Source organism: Podarcis pityusensis (assembly GCF_964106645.2).
Source record: "Podarcis pityusensis genome assembly, chromosome: 17".
Taxonomy (NCBI): Eukaryota; Metazoa; Chordata; class Lepidosauria; order Squamata; family Lacertidae; genus Podarcis; species Podarcis pityusensis.
Window position 1 is genome coordinate 11226285 of NC_138042.1, and position 23524 is coordinate 11249808.

The 23524-nt window shown below is 46.4% G+C and overlaps 1 protein-coding gene across 4 annotated transcripts in view; it reads right to left on the reverse strand.

Moving 5' to 3' along the window:
• Window positions 1-23524, reverse strand: part of A2ML1 (alpha-2-macroglobulin like 1) — a 61403-nt gene continuing 37879 nt past the window's right edge. For 3 of the 4 annotated variants that reach the window (XM_080987704.1, XM_080987703.1, XM_080987706.1), the window contains 16 exons: window positions 22496-22617; window positions 21350-21401; window positions 20125-20208; window positions 17322-17498; window positions 16481-16562; window positions 16092-16248; window positions 14873-14947; window positions 11538-11700; window positions 9108-9322; window positions 7419-7634; window positions 6144-6271; window positions 5070-5160; window positions 2931-2999; window positions 1965-2067; window positions 680-721; window positions 1-171 (listed from right to left, as the gene is read on the reverse strand). In XM_080987704.1, the coding sequence (XP_080843830.1) occupies window positions 681-721; window positions 1965-2067; window positions 2931-2999; window positions 5070-5160; window positions 6144-6271; window positions 7419-7634; window positions 9108-9322; window positions 11538-11700; window positions 14873-14947; window positions 16092-16248; window positions 16481-16562; window positions 17322-17498; window positions 20125-20208; window positions 21350-21401; window positions 22496-22617 (1775 nt within the window). In that variant the 3' untranslated portion in view covers window positions 1-171; window position 680. The remainder of the gene's footprint in view (window positions 172-679; window positions 722-1964; window positions 2068-2930; window positions 3000-5069; window positions 5161-6143; window positions 6272-7418; window positions 7635-9107; window positions 9323-11537; window positions 11701-14872; window positions 14948-16091; window positions 16249-16480; window positions 16563-17321; window positions 17499-20124; window positions 20209-21349; window positions 21402-22495; window positions 22618-23524) is intronic. The other variant, XM_080987705.1, reaches the window with a different exon arrangement.

Consider the following 23524-nt stretch of genomic DNA (forward strand, 5'->3'; position numbering starts at 1 on the left):
AGCAATTCAAGTTTCTGTTTATTTTCTGAACTAGAGTTCCATTGCATGGTTCATGTTGTAAAAGACAGGGCCACTTTTCCCCCCAAACAGTTCCCAGCTCCTTAAGTATGGCTCATCTGAATTCCTTTTCTTTCTCATCCTGTGCCTGTTGCACCATAGGAATTTCTCCATCTAAACCAAGAAGAAGAAAAAGAAATGTACGTTCTCTTCAATATGGAATCCAGAGTGGGAGATGCAGGAATGGATCCTTTTAGGGCACATAGAAGTCACATTTCTTCTCCTGGAATAGGGAGGGGAACATAATAAATCCGGATAGGTTTTCCCTTCTGCCTACTAGTCTGAAGGAAAAGGCCTTATATATCTGTGAAATCTCATCCACTATATGAAATGCAAATTAGCCTAGGATAAATAAAGAAGTTCATTGTTAGCATCACAGAGCATTTTAGACATAGGACTTGTCCATACCTCCATTTGCCCCACCAATTACCCTTGGGGAAACCTGATCTTTAGAGCCAAGTAAGAACACACAGCAATGGGGTTTTCTGTGGATTGCTCTTTGTTCCGATTTAGCACTAAAGAGTGGGTTTTCCAGGGGGAAATGGCGTGGGGAAGGCAAAACCGCTATATGCACAGAGGCCTAAAACATAGATGTCTGACTTCAGGCCTATGAATGACTCACCTCAGTAGCAGGGGTCTTCATATTCCACTGTGGACTGTTCATCTGAAAGAAATTAAGGCAGATCATTAAACTCAGCACTGGCCACAATCACGATATCTTCACTTCCTTATGCCTCTCTTCATTCTTCCATAGAACCACAGAATTGTAGAGTTGGAAGAGATCCTGGGGGTCATCTAGTCCAACCCTCTGCAATGCAGAAAGGCAACATGAAGCAACTAGTTGGAGAGACCCATGATAATTCTTGGTGGGACAGCATCCTTAGCATTTGCCATTTTACAGCCCATTCACTTAGGTCCTTTCGGAGCTCTTCACAATCTGTTTTTGTTTTAATGACCCTCAACAACTTAGTACCACCAGCAAACCTGGCCATCTCACTGCTCACTTCTAACTCTAGATCGTTCGTGAACAAGTTAAGAACCACAGGCCCCAATACCGAACCTTGGGGGACTCTGTTTCCCACATCCCTTCAAGTAGGAGAACTGTCTATTTTTCCCTACACTCTGCTTCCTGCTACTTTAGCCACTTCCTGACGCATATTTTTGTTTGAAGATCAGCAGTTTCACATTTGAGTTCTTTGAGAACTCTTGGATGGAGACCACCCAGAACAAAGAATTTGCCGGTTGCTATTCCATCGATTGGGACGCGGGTGGCGCTGTGGGTTAAACCACAGAGCCTAGGACTTGCCGATCAGAAGGTTGGCAGTTCGAATCCCCATGATGGGGTGAGCTCCCATTGCTCGGTCCCTGCTCCTGCCAACCTAGCAGTTCGAAAGCACGTCAAAGTGCAAGTAGATGAATAGGTACCGCTCCGGCGGGAAGGTAAACGGCATTTCCGTGTGCTGCTCTGGTTCGCCAGAAGCAGCTTAGTCATGCTGGCCACATGACCTGGAAGCTGTACGCCGGCTCCCTCGAACAATAAAGCGAGATGAGCGCCGCAACCCCAGAGTCGGTCACGACTGGACCTAAAGATCAGGGGTCCCTTTACCTTTACCTTATTCCATCTATTAGGCCTAGAACTTTGTTGGCTTCCCATCAACCATATGATTCCAAACTGGAACTTAGACTTCATAACGTGTGGTCTCCCTAAGCTGAAGGCACCTATGATGGCCCACAAATTTTTGCTGATTGACTGAGACTGTAAATACAGGGTGATTACAGAACACCTGAAGGCCACAGTACATAGATGGTGGGCTGTATTTGGCTGGACAGGTCATAAGCTGCACAGACTTGTGAGAAACACATTGAATTAAAAATGCTACTATTTTTCAACATGAGGAAGAACCTACCTGGCTGATAATAGTCATAAACTTTGACAGCTGCTGGCTTCAGGTCCTTCACTGGAATGTCTTGGCTCATGGCCAAGGTATACGTTTGCCTCTCCTTTCCTAGCTGAGAGAAAGACTTTGGATGTAAAGAGAAGTTGAGGACAAGGTGGGGTTGAGGTCAGCACTAAATGGTTCGGCCATCCTGCAATCACCTCCATTGGAGGTGAAACCGCAGAAACAAATATGCTGGCTAGTTAGATAGGATAGTTTCTGGATGAGAACAGAGTAACAGAAAATTCATGGCTCTAGTTTCAGAGGGCATCTGTTTGAATTGTTGCTGTTGTTGTTATATCTTTATTTATAACCTGCCTTTTTCCTCAACGGAGACTCAAGGTGGCTTACAGATAAAAACAAGATTCACTAAAAACATCATAAAAACAATTAAACATTAATAGAATAAAAATAGAATAATAGAATATTATATATAGAATTTATATATAACAGACTGCTCCTGCAGTCTGTCCGCACCAGAGCACGGGGCCAAAAGCCACACTTTTTTCTGGTTCCGAGCAGTACTGTGGGTTAACTGACTCACACCAGAGCGTGGGAGCAAAAAACAGATGGAAAAGTTACCTTGACCCGCATTTTGCTGCTCTTCTTCCTCCTTCCATTGTGACACTTTAATGAATTATTGATTAGATCAATAATCTAATTTAAATCGACAATTTAAACAACTCTCCTTATTAACAGGCCTGGATTGTTCTCATAAGAATGCTGCAAGCAGAAGAGGAAATTCGAGAAAGTGCTGTTTACTTGGCAAGCTGGGCCAGTTGAAATACCCTTTTCTGTTACCGTTGGTCTTCTTTTTTGCCTGGCGAGGCGACTTGTGAAGGGGGCCACTACAATGAAGCAGTGCCATTGGCCCAGTTGTGGAATGATGTGTGTGCTTGCCTGTTACAAAGCTGTGTTTCTTTTCCCTGTACTGACCTGGTCCAGGTAGATTGTGAGATGCTCCTCCCCAATCTCGACTCTTTTCACAAGGGGCTGTTGCTTAAGCTGAGGATACAGAATGAAAGAATTAAGGCTTCCTTCCCAACATGCCACCAGTTTTGTCACCAAAGGGAGGTTTCATAGGTCTTTCGTTGCTTGCATTGTTTGAGGAATAAGTGTCAAATCTTTGAAAGAAGGGGATCAGGAATTATGTCCCTTGCAAAATCGTATATTTTGATATCCCTCTGTAAGCAATCTGCGCAGACCATGGGTAAGAGGGATCTCTGTCTCTCAGCAGCCCACTAAGTAGAGGAACATGTGAGTATGTGTGCGTGAGAGAGGGAGGGAGAGGATGGCAGGTAGCGGAAAGAAAGTGAGAGAAGAGGAGTCAGAAAAAGAGAGTAAATGGAAAGCCCCACCCATTTTTGACCCTGTACCAGGCCCAGCTTATTGTTGGCTTCAGTCCTATCTGCAATAAATTGTCCCTGTTGTCCACCCCTCCTCCTCCTGTTCAATACATTATTTGGAACCTGCTATGAAGGTTGGCAGTTCGAATCCCCGCAACAGAGTGAGCTCCCGTTGCTCGGTCCCTGCTCCTGCCAACCTAGCAGTTCGAAAGCACGCCAGTGCAAGTAGATAAATAGGTACTGCTCCGGCGGGAAGGTAAACGGTGTTTCCGTGTGCTGCTCTGGTTCTCCAGAAAAGGCTTAGTCATGCTGGCCACATGACCCGGAAGCTGTACGCCGGCTCCCTCGGCCAATAAAGCGAGATGAGCACCGCAACCCCAGAGTCGGTCATGACTGGACCTGATGGTCAGGGGTCCCTTTACCTTTACCTATGTTCATCGAGAGGGACTTTGTCTTTCTAAACTGATTTCTGTCACATAGGGGAGAAAAGAGACAGAGGGATGGAAGGATCTCTCAGTTTTTGTTCTCTCTGTTTCTCATTTTCCCAATCTTAAATTCAGTTCTCACATTTTGCAGCAATTTGCAGATTTTTAAAAAAATAAATACAAAAAAATCCTCATGAAAATTCACCAGCATTTTGGTACGAATTTCTCCTAACAAACACATTTTACACGCAGTTTTGACTCATGTACACATTTTTGCAAGCCGCTTTCCCTGATACAATGCATTTTTTGTATGTTATTTTCAGTAACATCTTCATTTTTAGGCACACTTTACTGTACAATGTGCAGTTTGTAAACTTTGGTTGGAGGGAGAACTGCATTGCAAAATTCAGATGTGCAAATTTTGAAGAACATCTGATAAAGGAGTTCCTAAGAAGGGTAGAGTTTGCAGCTGCAATGGTGTCAATAGAAGAAATAGCTCATGTACTCATTGAATGACCTTTTTATAATGACCTTAGAAACAATTACATCCACCCATTGTTAAGATCGCAGAAGGGAAGGATGTCTCATGCAAAGACCTGTTTTTTGTTGCCTGATTTAGAGAAGAATATATATTTTACAACACCCGATTTTCTTGCCAAGGCTTTACAAATTCATGTACTAAAATTTAAAGGGGAAATGGGAAATCATTTATCCTGTAAAGGTCACAGAGTAGAAATGTAAACCACTATTATTAGTAGCATTCTTGTTATTATTATTATTGTATCTGTAATGGCTGCTCGCTAAACACAATAAATTGAACTGAACTGAAGAATAGCTGCCTCCTGGTCCACGTATTTTTTGGGGAAAGTGGATATTTAATAGGATTTTATTTTGAATGTGTACTGAATCAAATTTCTCCTCCATCCCCAGACAAGAGGTACTTAAAAAGGTAAAGGGACCCCTGACCATTAGGTCCAGTCGTGGCCGACTCTGGGGTTCTGGCGCTCATCTTGCTTTATTGGCTGAGGGAGCTGGCGTACAGCTTCCGGGTCATGTGGCCAGCATGACTAAGCCGCTTCTGGCAAACCAGAGCAGCGCCCGGAAATGCCGTTTACCTTCCCGCTGGAGCGGTTCCTATTTATCTACTTGCACTTTGACGTGCTTTCGAACTGCTAGGTTGGCAGGAGCAGGGACCGAGCAACGGGAGCTCACCCCGTCGCGAGGATTCGAACCGCCAACCTTCTGATCGGCAAGTCCTAGGCTCTGTGGTTTAACCCACAGCGCCACCGGCAAAATTGACTTACATCGTGGTTAGTTCCCTGGACAGGACGGAATCCAGACAACATCTTCACCTCTATCATGGCCATGTTGGAGGTGCCACGGCTGCCCACATAACTGTCAAGAGAAGAGGAAGAGTTGCACATAAGCCATTTCAAGTCCCAGCCACCAACTTCCCCACTGCACTGTTGACTCCTAGCGCACTTCCAGGCTGTCACTATTTTCAGGTGGGATTCAGTCCCTGCAACATGAGGGAGAACAGTGTTGATGTGTGTGCAGCATCCACTCTTGGGTTTTCTTCTTTGAATAGACTTGTAGTAGAGTTTCCTTTTTTAATTGAGTATCTTTATTATTTACAAAAATTTACACTGGCTGAATACAAATAACACAATCCTTTCCTCTTCCAGCCTTCCGGCCAGAGACCTAATGCTGACTCACGCTCATTTACACACTGACACTTTTACACTGACCCTTATTGATCACATGCCCTTAATAAAGGCACCTGTTGCTGGATAGATTTTTCGGTTGCCTAGCAACCTGTTCAAGACCAATTCTTCGAGTCTTTTTAGAGTAGTCCAACAAACGCTTCCCTTGACGCAGTGTCATCTATCCTTCCCACAAGCAAATTAGAATGGGTGCTCATTAAATAGCCTAATCTATCTACAAACAAATCAGGCTGAATGTTCAATAAACAGGTCCTTCTAGAAGTTGCCTTACTCAAGATTCCCCCCCCCCACTCTCTCTCTAGCAATCTGCAGAAAAACCAACTGACATTTCTTACAATTCAGTGGTATTATTATTATTTTAAAGATTATACCGCTCTTCACCCATAGATCTCAGGGTGGTTCACAACATAAAATTGCAAGAAGATAAGAATGAAAGATAATGAAAATAACAAAACAAACCAATAATCCCCCTCCCACAACACATTTAAAAGGCCACAGAATGTTAATCAGCCCAAGGCCTGGTTTGATTACAACCCAACCAAGATTTCTAGCTAAACAATACTCAATTTGAAGTGGAACTGATCATTACCAGCTGAACAAGTCTACATTCAGGGATAGGCATACATGAATTTTGGCAGGCTCGCTGCCTCTCACCTTGCACTGATGTGAAGGGTCAGGAAGCGAGCGGCTGTCTCTTGTTCACATCCTTTCCCTACTGCTTTCACATCCAGGGTGAAGGTGTCTTCATTCTTCGAGGGAGGGATATTGTATCGCAAGACTGCCTGATATGGGACAGGCACCAAAAACACAACAGTTGCAGAGATGCATAACGATAACATGCAGTCTGGCTGGAGCTCTCAAAAGCTCACGCCTTTTAGGAATGTTTTAGTGTCCTTGCATCTACCAGTTACTCATTTCCACCCCTCAGTCCATTGGATAAATGCTTTTTGGATACCGTGAAATCCTTTATGATCTCAGGCAAGGGTATCTCTCAGTTCCCTTAAATAAGAAACCAGCATCTTTGCAAAGCTTTCTAATCAATGTGCGCCCATGTTTGAAAAGCTATTCTGTTTTTACCTACCTCTATTTTTACTATGTTTGTAGTCTTGAGTATACAGTGGTGCCTCGCAAGACGAAATTAATTCGTTCTGCAAGTTTTTTCGTCTTGCGAGTTTTTTCGTCTTGCGAAGCACGGTTTCAATTTTTTCAAAAAAATCTTCAAAAACCTCAAAAAAGGCTACCACACCACGTGCTATGAGTTGCTCCCCGAAGTCAAGTCGCAACTGCACCTCTTCAAGCAATGCACCCTGTATTACTGTAACGGTTTTAAGAAAAAGGAAACAAACTTGCAAGACGTTTCCGTCTTGCGAAGCAAGCCCATAGGGAAATTCGTTTCGCGAAGCAACTCAAAAAATGAAAAACTCTTTCGTCTTGCGAGTTTTTCGTCTTGAGAGGCATTCGTCTTGCGAGGTACCACTGTACTGCATTAGGCACACATAGAAATAAGAAAATTCCTTCCAGTAGCACCTTAGAGACCAACTAAGTTTGTTATTGGTATGAGCTTTCATGTGCATGCACACTTCTTCAGATACACTGAAACCGAAGTCACCAGACCCTTATATATAGTGAGACGGTGGGGAGGGGTATTACTCAGAAGGGTGGTGGGAATGGGTGATTGGCTGATAGGTGTGGTAAACCTGTTGACGACTGTTAATGACTGCAATTGGTCTTACAGGAAAAAGCAAGGGGTGAGATGGCTAAAAATAGCTTTATTGTGTATAATGAGATAAGAATCCAATGCCTCTATTCAGATCAGGTCTCTCCATGGTTTTAAGTTTGGTAATAAGTTGCAATTCAGCAACTTCTCTTTCCAGTCTATTTCTGGAGGACCAATTGCTGCCTTGCCTTCCTTGAAGAACCATCACTCACCTGGACATATCCACAGCCTTTGCCAGAGGCTTGCATGGCGTACTCCCCAGGTATATCTGGGAGGGTAGCCTGCTGCAGAACCAACCGATTGGTGTCGTCCACGTGGAATGACTGCTGGAAGGTCTTGTCAGATTTCACCATTATCAATAGGTCTTCAGATCTAGTGTATGTGACTGCTCCATATTTGGCAAGGGCTTGGAGTGCAACCACTGTGTCCTGGGAAAGGAGAACAGTTGCAGTGTAGTAATAATAATAATTTATTTATACCCTGCCCAGCTGGCTGGGTTTCCAACAAAATATTAAAAATACATTAAAACACCAGTTATTAAAAACATCAATCATTAAAAACTTCCCTAAACAGGGCTGCCTTCAAAAGTCAGGTAGTTGTTTATTTCCTTGACATCTGATAGGAGGGCGTTCCACAGGGCGGGCGCCACTACCGAGAAGGCCCTCTGTCTGGTTCCCTGTAACCTCACTTCTCGCAGTGAGGGAACCACCAGAAGGCCCTCAGTGCTAGACCTCAGTGTCCTGGTTGAACTATGAGGGTGGAGATGCTCCTTCAGGTATACTGGGCCAAGGCTGTTTAGGGCTTCAAAGGTTAGCACCAACACTCTGAATTGTGCTCAGAAACGTAGTGGGAGCCAATGTAGGTATTTCAGGACTGCTGTTATGTGGTCTTGGCAGCCACTCCCAGTCACCAGTCTATCTGCCACATTCTGGATTAATTGTAGTTTCCGGGTCACCTTCAAAGGTAGCCCCATGTAGAGCATATTGCAGTAGTTCAAGTGGGAGATAACCAGAGCATGCACCACTCTGGTGAGACAGTCCGCGGGCAGGTAGGGTCTCAGTGGACTACACAGGGTCCAGTGCATTGCCTTGCGAGAGCAAGACGGGGTCTACCCACCCAGCTTTATCACCCTGCAGTAGGGTCAGCCTCTCAGGAACACTGGCATTTTCTTAAAATGTATCCTGCAGAGGGATAATTTCTGAGGTGTATCTGGAAACACCTCGCTGGAGAACTCGCGGGGGAAAGGGCTCAGGGGGAAAGAGTTTTGCACCTAGTCCTAATGCCACTGCTTTAATCTGTTGCTCTATTGTGAACTGCCCTGGGATCTTCAGGCTAAGGACGATGTACAAATTTTATAAATAACAACAATAATAATTATCTTTCAGTCTACCCTACCTACCTAGCAGGGTTGTTGGAAATGGGATGAACTGCCACCTCCTAGGAGGATAGATGGACTTAAACTGTCATAAGAAAATCCTGAGTCTTTTGGAAGAGGGAATTTTGGCAGGTGCGGCTTGTTGTTAAGATGAGGAAAATGTTTTCATTTCTGTCCAATTTTCCTCTTTTACACTGAGTCACCTACACTGCCTGGATAGCTCAGTTGGTTAGAACATGGTGCTGATCACACCAAGGTTGCAGGTTCGATCCCTGCACGGGGCAGCTTCATATGGGGTTGGACTGGATGATCCTCAGGGTCAATTTCATGATTTTATGATCCACTGTGACTCCCCACTTCAATCCAAATGGGGCGGGTGGGAAGCAGCAATGTAACTTAAAAAAACCCAGCTGATCTGGGTCTAGAATTTAGTTTATGGGCTTATAGATTCTGAGACAGCCAGATGTGGTGGGGAAAGTGATCTTTCAGAATATACAGGCTCCAGCCGTGAGAGAGGAAACATTACCTGAGTTGAGGCAAAGCCTCCATAGGCATTCTGCTGCTTCGTCAGCCAGGCCACAATGTCTGTGGCCTTCTTGATATCCTCTTTGCTCACGTTTTGGGGTGAAAGCCTAGCCAGAAGCACATATGCTGTCAGCTCCACACTCACAGACTCAGGCTGGGACCAAGGATTCTCGGTGGATGCTGGGGCAGTCCTTGGGCTCCAATAGATCTGCCCTCCTACCAAACAAAAATGAAACTTGTAAGCTTGGAAGAGCCAATCTGAGGTTGGTGAAATGGGTTTTGGGTTAAGGGCGAGCTCATGGCCCCGCAGTGGTGCCCCGCAAGACGAATGCCTCGCAAGACGGAAAACCCGCTAGACGAAAGGGTTTTCCGTTTTGGAGGTGCTTCGCAAAATGAATTTCCTATGGGCTTGCTTCACAAGACGAAAATGTCTTGCGAGTTCCTGCGGGGTTTTTTTCCTCCCCCCCCCTTTTTCCCAAGCCGCTAAGCTGCTTATCAGCTGATCCGCTAAACCGCTTAACAGCTGATCCCTTAAGCCAATAAGCTGCTTATCAGCTGATCCGCTAAGCCGCTTAACAGCTGATCCCTTAAGCCAATAAGCTGCTTATCAGCTGATCCGCTAAGCCCGCTAAGCCGCTAATAGCGCTAATCCGCTAATGGGCTTGCTTCGCAAGACGAAAAAACCGCAAGACGAAGAGACTCGCGGAACGGATTCTTTTCGTCTTGTGAGGCACCACTGTAGTTGCTCCTGTGAACATGCAGTGACACTGGGAAGCTGCGCTCAGGAATGGAATTTAAACCCACTCCTCATGCTAGGATTGAGCCAGGGAAAACTCTTAATATTTTATTTTATTGAAATTTATTTTACTGAATCTTATTGAATATGTTAGTCGCTTTATTTTGCCCAGGGCAATCCAAGGCAGCTTAAAACCAGCCAGCCAGCCAAACCACCAACCAACCCACATAGATACATTAAAATCAAGAGGAAAAAGAAATATATTTAAAACATCCCACCCATTTCTCAAAGGCCACAGATAGCTTAAGGCCAAAGACCTGGTTGTAGAGGAAAGCTTTTGCTTGGCACCTAAAGATATGTAGTAAAGGCGTCAGGTAAACCTTTCAGGGGAGAGCACCCCACAAGTGGAGAGCCAACAAAGAAAAGGCCTGTTCTCCTCTCCAGACATCGCATGAAGGAGGCACACAAAGAAGGGTTAAAGATGATGATCACAGGCTCCAGGTCAGTTCACATGGGGAGAGGTAGTCCTTGAGGTAATGTGGTCTTGAGCCAGGATTGGGTTATATGCTTAAACCGTCTTGCCAAGGGCAGCAGCAGAGGAAGCAGCTCATGCGCCTGAGGCAGCACGCCCAGGGGTGAGGCAAGCCACCCATAGGGGTGGGGTGAGGGCGGGGCGCACTGCAGGGCCTCCGGAGTCTGCCTGCCTCCTCCCAATCAGCCCCCCTACAGCTGAGGGGGAGGCAGTGGGCGGACCGTTTAGGGCAGCATGGAGCCTGTGCGTGCCCAAGCCACTGTGTCTCTCCCAGGAGACACACATGGCGCTGGTGCGCTGCATGCCCCACAGTGAGTGCCACTTGGCATTTTGTCACCCCCCCTCAGTGGTGACACCCAGGGCGAAACGCACCCACCGCACCCCCCTTCCTCCACCCCTGGCTAGCAACCTGGTTGCTGAATTCTGTATCAGCTGAAGTTTCTGAACCGCCTTCAGAGGCAGCCCCCCCTCACTGTCTGGGCTGAAAGATGGGGGTGGAGACACTCCTTAAGGCATACTGGGCCAAGGCCATTTAGGACTTTAAAGGTCAGCGCTTGGAATTGTGCTTGGAATTAATAGGCTTATTTAATGCACTGTAAACAAAGTACAGTCATACCTTAGGTTACAGACGCTTCAGGTTGCATTCTTTCGGGTTACGGATGCGCCAAAACCCGGAAGTACCAGAATGGGTTACTTCCAGGTTTCGGTGGTTGTGCATGCATAGAAGTACTAGATTGCGCATGCGCAGAAGCGGCGAATTGCAATCCGCGAATGCTGTGGGTTGCGAACGTGCCTCCCACACACATCACGTTGGCAACCCAAGCGTCCACTGTATCTAGCCAGTGGACAGAACACACTTTACTTAATATGTACTTAATATCAAGACAGTGATACACAATATGTGATTCACCCAGGGATTTTTTTCAGTTCTTGCGAGTTCTTGCAAGTTCCGGCACCTCTCAGGTGGGCGCTGTTGCCATTATAAGTGTACAAGGGAGGTGTTCATATTGAGTTCTGGCACCTCTTTTTCTATAAAAATAGGACTGGACTCACCCCTACACATACACAATCTGAAATAGTGCATCGTACGAATTGTGTATTGGATTTCAATCTGAAGACAAACTATTAGACCATGATTGTTGACATCATATTCTCCTCAGTACCTGACTTGATGGCTTGCTGGTCTAGTTTGGCAAGCAACATTTGTCTCATGGCTACATCTCCAGCTAATGTGAAGACATATGCCAACAATCCCTGCACATAAATATCTGTCGTGTCCGAGACAGTCGTTTTGAGATAGTCTAAGCCATTCTTCACCACTGGATCCTGGAAGAGAAAGAAACAAGTAGCAGGGCAAAGTGTTAAGAAGACCTGTCCTTGTAGCAGTGATTGAATATGATTGTGGGCCACTGGAAAGGCAAAATACACTAGACATGTTCACACCAGCTATTTCCTTAGGACAAAGTTGAATCCGCCGCACTGCACCAAACCCCAAGGGCAGTCACTAGTTAGAACTCCACTTCCTTGTCTCGTCCATACTTCCGCTTCTCTCGGAACAAAAGTCCATGGGCAGAATTACCAATTGACGTTTGTCCAGCAGTAAGCAGCATGTTTCCCCAGGGGAAGCAGGAGGACAAACAAAGTGCCACTTGGAACTGTGCTTTCTAAGCACAGAACAAGAAGAAGTGTGGACAGGCCCTCAGCTGTGATTGCAGACAGCAAGGTGAGTTCTTCATTTAAAGGGAAGCCTTATCGACGCTTTCCTTTCCTTTGTGCTTTCCAGTCATGGTCCATGCTTTACAACTGCTTTTGAACACTCTCCCCCCCCCCCCCCCGCTTCAGAGCTTTCCTTGTGAAAATCCGCTCTTTACTGCTGAATGGGAGCAAATGGCAATCAGCCGAAAACCCAAATCGCTGTTTGTTACGCTTCAGCTTTAAAGAGTGGACCTGTGCCCTGGAAAGGTGTGGACAAGCATGGAGTGGCACTTCCCTGGGGCGATGTCTGATCATTGCCTTAGCTTTTTATGAGAAAGAGCAAGTCCAAATGTCAAGTCTGGAAACTCAATATTCCCATTTTGTTACATGTATCTAGTCAAAGGAGACTTCAGGGAAGTGACTGTGTCCAATGATCTTGAAAGCAGTGTTTTGTTTTGTTTTGCTTTGTTTTTGTCTCGGCTGACTGTCAATTTGCCATGCATTTGAATAGGCTGTTTACTCTATGGCAGGCACGTCCAACTGCCAAGAGACTGCGATCTACTCCCAGTATAAAAAAACTGGAAGTGATCTAGCCATTGTAATTGGAGGGAGGAGGAGCATGCGTGGGGTGGGTTGCCCCAAGTTGTTGAGCTTTTTTGGGGGAGGGCTGCTCAGAGTACTTAAGCTTCTTTTGGGGGGGGGCAGGGTTCCTTAGCTTTTAATTTTAGGGGAGGATGCAAAAGATTGATCATCAGCCTGACTAGTGCTTCCACTTGGAAGCGTCACGCTTACTTGCACTTCCTGCCGAACACAGCTTCCTGTGCTGCTGCCATGGCAGCAGAGAGATCTCGCATGGGGGGTGAAGGCATTCCTTTGACAATTTATTTAATCCCACTGTCAACCAGGAACACCCCCGATTAACCAGGAACACCCCGGGGAGCAACCTGTCGATCGCAGTCGACCAGTTGAACATGTCTGCTCTAAGGCATCCAAGGAAGTGAAACATTCAGCTCTTAGCCACTGCAAGCAAACTCACACCCTGCTGGTCAGGATTAAAACAGCAAAACAGCAAGGTCGCTCTCCCGCCCCCTCCCGGACCCACTGTATTTCAAGTTGCATTTGCGCTTTCTGTACACACACCAGAGAGGGGCTGGGGGTGTCTTTTCCTAACGCACACTACCCAGGCTCGTCAACTCCAAAAGAAATGGGGGGGGGGGCTGACGTCATGCACAACATCACAACGTCATGTTGGGGCATCACACATAACGTCAAGATGTCGTCTGTGGCACCCGGACGTTGGACATGGTCCATGATACATGGACTCAGTCTGACCCTTATATTTCCCCTCCCCTTATGGTTTTGATCTATGGGCTACTTTTAAAATGAGTCTGAATTTTAAATTGCATTTTAACCTGTATTTTGAATTGGTTTTTCCCCCCTATTATGTTTTTACTGTAATTTTACTGGTGTTAGCCACCCTGAGCCTGGCTCTGACCGGGGAGGGCAGGGTATAAATAAAAATTATTATATTATTATTATTATTATTATTATTATTATTATTATGTGACACATCTGGGTGTTGTGCGGCAGCTCAGCTTCCATGGCTGGCGTCTCCTCCTCCTCCTCCTCCTCACGCAGTGGCCATGGGCTGGGGGCATAGCTGTCAACTTACAGATTTGAAAATAAGAGACCAGCAGCCTTGAAAATAAGGGACCAGCAGCCAAAATAAGGGACCTGCAGCCTCACCTGTTCCAGGCACTCCAGTCTTCCTGTCCTCCTGCAGTCTGGTCAAACTCATGCTGGTAGCTTCGAGAACACTATCCAACCAACTTTGTAACCAGAGGTTCAACTGAATAGAATCTGAGTCACATGCACCACAAGGCCTATGCAGCCTCAACTTAAGATGGCTCCCCGGCCTGGCTTTGCACTGCAAAGTTTGCAGCAGCATGTGCAACAAAATGGCGTCCAGCATTCAAAAACCTCCTCAGCTTGCATTAACTAGCCACACACAAGGCATGCAAGCTCCACCCCCCCAGTCATTCTTAGACTTCTTATTGGGTGAGCAACACAGCCAAGCAACACAGTTGGAGCCTCCCTCCTCCCTGGCTGGCAGGGAGGGAGGGAGAGGAGCTGCTTCCTTTGAAATTTAAGGGACATCATTTAAGGGACATTTAAGGGACATCCATCAATAAGGGACAGCAGCGGGACATGGTGCTAGAATAAGGGACTGTCCCTTCAAATAAGGGACACTTGACAGCTATGGCTAGGGGCTGATTCGCCTCCATGGCAGGAGGAAGAGGAAGAGGAGGAGAAAGAGAAAGAGCTGACACATTCCTGGCTCGCACAAGCATGCAAAGTCCAGGCATCCTGTGTGACAGTGTCACATCGAGGCGTCCCACTCAGACAAACATTGAGGGGGCCCAGCCCCTGCTAACAAATATGGGGGGGGAGCAAGCTCAAAGGAGTTCAGCTCCTAGGATTCGGTGCCCCTGACACTGCCCCATTTGTTTCCCTGCCCTTACAAGCCATGGAACTCATACTCAAGGATGCCGTCAGCTGTGCATGCACAATGGCCGCCTCAAATGCGCATGTCTCAGCTAAGCCACAACTCGCATTTTCAAATTGGATGGAAGCTGGTATGAGGGGGAAAGCATCAGACAGGAGTATTTCTCAAGAATCTACAGGATACATATGGATTGCAGCTATTGTCATGTGCACTTGGCTTCAATCACCAGTGGTGGGAGTACACGGGAGACTGAGCAAATGGTCATGCGCACATAGCCCGAGACTGAACAGCACTCACCTCAAGCGGCTTTCTGGCCTCCAAGAGCGCACCAATGATATAAGCAGTAAGAGAGATCACATTATTTACACCTCCCTGTGAAGCACATGGCAAAAGAGAGAAAGACGGAACGAGACCGTGAGATGATTTTTGCATGAAGGGCAAAAATGAAACAGCAATTAATATGGATGCTAAGGTCTTTCAGGAGTCAGTAGGGCAAAGGACTGGAGAGAGAGAGAGGCCTGTGGCAAAGAGGAGTGACAACCACACTGCAAGGTTAAATGTTTGCTACAGTGGAAGGGCACCTTGGTAAGTGAAGTCCTGCCCCTCACAGAGACCCTTGGGGTAGGTAACAGGGTCCTTGATGGAGTGGGGGACAAATTGTTGTACTACAGTTATTGACTCACACTTGTATGCATTAATGAATTAACCTGAACCCAGAGCTCAGGTTGCAAGTAGGTGTGGCTTAGAAGGCTTTGCTCCCAACCACTCTTCTCAATCCTTTTTTCTTCCTGTTTCTTAAAACAAGCAAGAAGCAATGTGGCCTTGGCTCCCTGCATGTGATCTGAATCTCTCTAAAAGGAGATTTCATAGCCTGCATCTTGCTGCCTCAGAGATTACACGATCCTTGGAACTTTTTCCATCTTCATTTTACTGCCAATGGATGGAGACTTGTTTGCTGTAACATCTGGAGACACTGTGAGTAAACTATTCACTTATTTGCAAAGCTAAGTGTCTGTGATTTATTCTAGCCTAAGTTTTTTGTGTGGGGAACATTAGTTTAAAGGTGGCTGAGGGCAGATACAAATCTAACCAAGTTTCAATGTGCTTGGAGCAATTGTCATTGTGCTTAATTCTACTATGGGAGAGGAATCTCTCTTCTAAACACCTCTCTCTAACAGAGATTGCTCCCTGTCTAGCCATTTCTGTGGATCCAGTTTCTTCTTTCCCCCTATGCGAATTAATAGAGGTATTGCTTCATTAGCTTGCATTAACTGCCTGCAGGGGTGCACATACATGGGATTTAAAAATAAATAAATAGATGATATGATACACATGACCTACTGCACTTCTTATTGCAGTTTGCAGCAGCATGTACCACAATACAAGGGTGACCTGGCACTGTATTCTACACACTGTGCGTTGTGAGCAGCAACTGTGATTGTGGAAAACAATTGTACATTGATGTCTGGCAATTGAAAGCAGTTTCATTAAAGACTGCACCCCTCTGAACTCTTACCTTCATTGTTCTGTGGAAGAGTTTCCCCACATTGGCAAAGGAGCCATCGGGCTGCTGGTAACTTGCCAACCACCGCAAAGCAGCCTGGATATCCTCATCATCGATGAAGGTATATTCCTCAGCTTTGCTGAAAACCTTGATCACAAAAGCTGTCAGCCTTGAGAAGAGATGGAGAAAGCAAATAGCGGCTGGGTTGTTTTCAAAGGCTACTGATTCAGGGTTGTTTATCCCCATTCACAAATGTGACCACCTTCAGCGGCCTCAAATTTTCCTGCCCTCTTATACAAGTTTAATTCACAACTTCCATCATATCTGACCACTGGGCATGCTGGTTAGGGCTGATGGGAGTTGTATGGGGTTCCTTCCAGCTCCACAATTCTATGACTCACCAGGTATTGCCTTGCCCATCACTCTCTCCAAATGCACTATAAGAACCATCCCTGTGTTTGTACTGAAGTTGTCTCTGGTACCCTTGGGGGGGGGGAAGAAAAAGAAAACTGAGGATCGGAGGGTGAAAGACTTTGGACATCTGTGCAACACACAACACACACCCAGCCCCACAATTGTTATATAGGCTCATTGCTGCAAAACTCTGAGCTTGCACCATGAGCTTCCTGTGCAGTGAAACTCTTTCCATGGTTCATTTTACACATCATAAATCAATGTATATTTCACAAAAACTATACCATTCAGTATTCCATTATTGCATCTATCAAAGCTTATTTACACAGGTGAATTTATCTTAATGCTGCTGCCAGAGTTTCCAGCTGTATGCAATAAATAATAATAATAATAATAATAATAATAATAATAATAATAATAATAAATTTATTTATACCCCACCAATCTGGCTGGGTTTCTACAGCCACTCGGGGCGGCTTCCAACAGAACACTAAAATACAATAACCTATTAAACATTAAAAGCTTCCCTAAACAGGGCTGCCTTTAGATGTCTTCTAAAAGTTTCCCATATATTCAATAAATGTTTTCCAGTCTTCTTTAAACCTATGTTATTCTTGTTCTCTTATTTTATATGTTAAATCTGCAAGCTGTGCATATTCTGTCAAGTTGCCACTCTTCTTTGTTTGGGACCTCGCTCGTTTTCCATTTTGGGGCTAACAAAACATGGGCTGCAGTAGTGGCATACACAAATAACCTTTTTTTGACACCTTGGAATTTCAGTCTGAATTATCACCAACAGAAAGGACTCTAGAGAAGCAAATGACAGACCTGACTGCAGGTAGCCCAGCGCTTTCGTCTTCAGCTCCTCATCCATCTGCCCTGTGTTTTCCAAGTACTGCAGCACGTAGATGATGGGGGCAAACAAGACCATGTTTTGCTCCCCGCAACCACTGGGCATCTGTACCAGTTTGTCCAAGTTCTGCAGTGCCGTCCCCATGATATCACCTGGCCAGATGTGAATACAAAGTTACCCTCTTTCCGACTGGTTGGACGTTGCTCCGCCCCCCTCAGTCACATGACACAAAAGAGCAACCCTATCCCAGAATTTGTTCCAAATGCCCCCTCCCCATCACCAACGGCATGCACCCAACTCAGGGGCCTTTGCTTCCATTGCCACACTATTCATTCACACACCCTGTACTGTAAGTAAAGGTAAAGGGACCCCTGACCATTAGGTCCAGTGTTGGACGACTCTGGGGTTGCGGCGCTCATCTCGCTTTATTGGCCAAAGGAGCCGGCGTACAGCTTCCGGGTCATGTGGCCAGCATGACTAAGCCGCTTCTGGCGAACCAGAGCAGCGCACGGAAACGCCGTTTACTTTCCTGCCAGAGTGGTACCTATTTATCTACTTGCACTTGCTTTCAAACTGCTAGGTTGGCAGGAGCAGGGACCGAGCAATGGGAGCTCACCCCATCACGTGGATTCGAACCGCCGACCTTCTGATCGGCAAGTCCTAGGCTCTGTGGTTTAACCCACAGCGCCACCCGCGTCGCTTACCCTGTACTGTAGTCCTGTATAAAAAGAAGGGCATAGGCATTTTCACTGAAGCTTTCACAAATGAAAAGAATCCCCTTGCAAAAGGAAGTGGAAATGCTCATGATGTTCAAGAGCAGGATAGGTGGAACTCTGATCCCGTCGCCCAGGCAACGAGACCAAAGTTTCATGAAACCAATAGCAAAGGGCCATAGCTCAGTGGTAGAGTATTTGCTCTGCAGGCAGAGGGTTCCAGGTTCCAGGTTCGATCCCTGCCATTCCCAGGTTTTATTGAGAGAGAACCTGGCCTGGAACCCCTGAAAGCAGTGTACACAATGCTGAACTAGATGGACCATTGGTCTACCGTATTTTTCGTTCCATAAGACGCACCTGACCATAAAACGCACCTAGTCTTTAGAGGGGGAATGCAAGAAAAAAAATATTCTTTAAAGGGAGCGCTGAGCAGAGCCAGTATGCATCCCAGGCTCTGCTCAGCTCTCCCGTTCACGAGCCGCGTGGAGCGTGTGTGCAGTGCTTGCAGGCTTTTCCCCAGGGAGGGAGAAGGGCAGCCTGTCACGGACGGGTTGCCCTTCTCCCTCTTTGGGGAAAAGCCCCCAAGAGCCGCACACACGCTCCGCGCAGCTCTTTAAAGGGAGCGCGGCTCTTGCGGGCTTTTCCGGGAGGTGGGGGAAGGGACAGAGCGTGGCTAAGCCAGAAGCTAGAACAGCGAGAGGGAGCCTAGCAATCCCTCTCCCTGTTCTGGCTTCTGGGATAGCTGCACAGCCTGCATTCGCTCCATAAGACGCACACACATTTCCCCTTACTTTTTAGGAGGGAAAAAGTGCATCTTATAGAGTGAAAAATATGGTAATTCGGTGTAAGTCAGCATCCTATGTGCCTATTTGGCACATTGTGGTAAAAGAGGGAGCATCAGCCCAGTAGCCGTCAGCAGTCAGGATAGATTCCCTCCCCTCACATTCAGAGCGAGGGCAAAACAATTGTATACCCTCCAACATTTCTCCAATGAGAACTGGGACGTCCCAAGGAAAAGGGGGACATTATGGGATCAAATCAGAAACCGGGATGGCTTCTGTAAATCTGGGGTTGTCCCTGGAAAATAGGGTCTGCAATTGATTGTCTTTATCTGCAGTGATGGTCCTCACATAACCAGCTTGGTTTGATTGCATTGCAATGTAAGATTTTCTGTTTACAGTGTAATCCCTCATTAGCTGGGATCATGTAGCTGGGGAGAAGCTCTATCAAACCTTCTTTCTTTGAACTTTAAAACACTTAGAGCAGCTCTGTGGTCACGCAGAGTGGATTCCCTTTTAAAATGCTCCGAGGAAGTGATTGAATGGCATAATGCCATGGCTACTAGGCCTGAAAAATGCACAAAAATGGATTCCCAGAGAGCTCTGCAAAGCACATTAGGTGCAGTTCAAATAAACGTTCTCTAGTTAAATAGGCTTTTTTCTCTCCCTGGGCTGGCTAACACGCAGCTCACAGCATCCTTGTATGAAATGAAGATGGCTGCCATATGTGCCTGGGGGCAGCCATCTTTTTGCCCTACAAGTCTGTAGGAAGGGATGATGATGATGATGATGATGATGATAATATGCTCCACCATTCACCACCACATTCCTGGGAGTGACGCGGCTGGCCCCGCCCCTGGGCGCAGGACACGCGCGCCACCCCAGGCACCTGATTGGCTTGCTTTGCCGCTGCATGGAAGGCAGCACCTTGTACAGACAAGAGCAGGGTCCTGCCACCAAGGTTGAGTCTTCGTTCTTCAGCAGCCAATTTCCTAACTGAATGAAGCCTGTGAACAAGGTTTTCTTGGGCTTACCATACAACTACACGCAACACTTGGCTGTTGAAGGAAGAAGTTCTGATGCCAGAGCCAGGGCTGACAGTGTGTGGCCCTGATCCAGTCTCTACTCAATTATGCCTTGCACATGAGGAATGCGTGCACAGGGGGTACAGACTCATTGCGCCTCTTCTCATTATCTCCTTATGTCTACCACATTTGTTCATGTATGTATACACCTGCTGAAAACTTAGGATGCAGGTAAGTTGCAGAACCAGCTTGATTTCTTACCAAGAACAGATACCTGGGCCCTGGCAGAATCTGGCACGACATCCTCAGGAAGCTCCAAGGAGAATGAATCTGAAGCAGAACCTCCTGACAATGAGATGAATGTGTGGTTAATTTGAGGGTAACAGAAGTGTACACAGAAAGCTCCGCAAGTGAAGCCAAATTCGACCGCAATGGAATTCCTCACCGCCCCCAGTCCTCATGCCTGCTCCTCCATTGGCAACAGTGGGGCCTTTCCTCTCATTCTGCTTAGCAGGGATAAAAGGTAAAGGGACCCCTGACCATTAGGTCCAGTCGTGGCTGACTCTGGGGTTGCGGCGCTCGTCTTGCTTTATTGGCCAAGGGAGCCGGCGTACAGCTTCCGGGTCATGTGGCCAGCATGACTAAGCCGCTTCTGGCGAACCAGAGAAGCTCATGGAAACACCGTTTACCTCCCCGCCGGAGTGGTACCTATTTATCTACTTGCACTTTGACGTGCTTTCGAACTGCTAGGTTGGCAGGAGCAGGGACCAAGCAATGGGAGCTCACCCTGTTGTGGGGATTTGAACTGCCAACCTTCTGTTCGGCAAGTCCTAGGCTCTGTGGTTTAACCCATAGTGCCACCTGCGTCCCTTAGCAGGGATAGGCAGGAACAATTCAGAGCTGGGGGTAAGGCTGCAGCAGGGCAAAGCTTCTCCCCCACCCCTGCTCCAAGCCATTGTTCCAGCTCAGTCCTCGCCCCCGCACCAGCGATTTGGTGTTTTGTTTTGTTTCCTAATCAGGGAAAACCCACTACAGTGGTACCTCAGGTTAAGTACTTAATTCATTCCGGAGGTCCGTTCTTAACCTGAAACTGTTCTTAACCTGAAGCACCACTTTAGCTAATGGGGCCTCCCACTGCTGCCACGCCGCCGGAGCCCGATTTCTGTTCTTATCCTGAAGCAAAGTTCTTAACCTGAAGCACTATTTCTGGCTTAGTGGAGTGTGTAACCTGAAGCATATGTAACCTGAAGCGTATGTAACCCGAGGTACCATTGTACTTAGTGATAGATCATAAAAAGTGGTGATTCAGGGGAAACCTGAATTGCCAATTGAGTGCTAAAGAGCAGTCCCCCCCCAACACACACACACACACACACACACACACACACACGTGTGGATAAGCCCCAAGTGGTGGTGAATGCAGCTTGCCTTTCATTCCTGAAACCTCTTTTGTCCCCCAAGTTAAAAGGTGTTAGGTGCTACTGACCTTCAGGGCATAACAGAGAGCTATGAGCTTTCTCAGCCAGGACGCCCTCAGGCTGCCAGGGAAGGGCAGAGAAAAAAAAATCAGTTTTCAAACCATCAAAATATTCACATAGCCTTCAGATTTAAACACCTGGTGTGTTTCATGCGGGGGGGGGGGCGTGTCTCAGAAGTCCCTCCCTTCACATCTGTCATTCAGAAGCAGCAGAGTAATATGTGCTCCTCTGAAGGTGTTAGTCCCAGACACCTTGTGGAAGAAGGTGGAAGAATGTCAGCCAGTGGAAAGCAGCAATAAAAAGATGGTATTCTTTTTGCTTGCAGTTGAGAAGGAAATGGACAGAAGCTTCTCTGATGCTTCTGCTGCGAAGTTCTGCTTGTGAGCTGACAATAAAGATATTCACTTCTGAGTGTGTACAGTCCTTCTCCAGGGAACCCCAGGAAAAGGCTCTTTCCTGAAATTAGGGGCCATTCCAAAAATAATAATCGCTTTCCCCCTTTTACATCTCTTGCTGAACATTCAGAACGTGTCCTCCTTCTCACAAGAGCAGGTGAAGCACAGGTAGTCATGAATACTAGTCTAGTATATTATATATATATATAGAGAGAGGGAGAGAGTATTATATATACTGAATATTAGTCTTTCCACAGGGCCTGCAAGACAAAGCTGTTCGCCTGGCCTTCGGTTCCGACTCAGTCTGACCCTTATGTTTCCCTCCCCTTATGGTTTTGATGAGGCTGCATTTTAAATTGCATTTTAACCTGTATTTTAAATTGGGTTTTTTCTTTTTTCTTTTCCCTATTATGTTTTTACTGTAATTTTACTGTTGTTAGCCACCCTGAGCCTGGCTGTGGCCGGGGAGGGCGGGGTATAAATAAAATTTATTATTATTATTATTATTAGGTCACTTCCCACTTCTCATACTTCAAGTAGCCTCATGTAGGGGGAATCACAGAATCGTAGAATTGGAAGGGACCCTGAGGAACATTTAGTCCAACCCCCTACAATGCAGGAATATGCAGCTCTCCCATATGGGGATTGAACCTGCAACCTTGGCATTATCAGACCATGCTCTAACCAGGTGAGCTATCCATATAGTCACAGGGAGGGGGATTTGCAGAGGTAGGAAGAAATGCTGTATTATAGACTCACCCGGACAAGGAGAGACTTGATCAAGGTGTCACTTCGGCCCTTTACAGGCACGGCGGTCTGCTCACCACCACAGAGTTTCTCACTTTTGAGTGCCATTGTGGTGACAGTGAAGTTCATCACACCTGACGGCAAATGACAGAAAATGCGTTCATCCCTGCAAAAACACGCTGTTTCAGAAGTCAGAAATGGAACAATTTCTATAAGGTCCCCTCCTCCCTGCCTGATCTCCTTGATAATTCCTAATGAGCCCAGCTCATAACTGCTGATAGGTGATAGACTGCTTCAAGAGGCTTCCCTCTGTGGAGTAATTTTATTAATATAAAATATAAAATAAAAAGTGTGGTAAGTGTGGATAAGCTGTCAGATGGCTTTCTCCGAGGCTTCTGGTTGGCTACTGTGGAAAGAGAACGTGGGACCTAGATAGGTTTTTGGTCTGATCCAGAGGGCTTTGTCTTACAGTCTGTGATAAATAATAATAATAATAATAATAATAATAATAATAATAATAATAATAAAGAGTGGTAACTCGGGTTAAGTACTTAATTCGCTCCGGAGGTCTGTTCTTAACCTGAAACTGTTCTTAACCTGAAGCACCACTTTAGCTAATGGGGCCTCCTGCTGCCGCCGCGCCGCCGGAGCATGATTTCTGTTCTTATCCTGAAGCAAAGTTCTTAACCTGAGGTACTGTTTCTGGGTTAGCAGAGTCTGTAACCTGAAGCGTATGTAACCTGAAGCGTATGTAACCCGAGGTACCACTGTAATACAGTGGAACCTCGGGTTATGTACCGTCCTCCTTATGAACACGTTGGGTAACAAGCTCTGCTAACCCGGAAGTAGATGCTCCTGGTTGCAAACTTTGCCCTGGGATGCGAGCGGAAGTCGCGTGCCGGTGACACAGCAGCAGTGGGAGGCCCCATTTGCGAAAGCGCGCCTCATGTTAAGAACGGTTTTGGGTTAAGAACGGACCTAAGAATTTGTCAAGAATGTATAACTTGCTGCTGAAATGGAATACTCAGGATGAAACGGTGA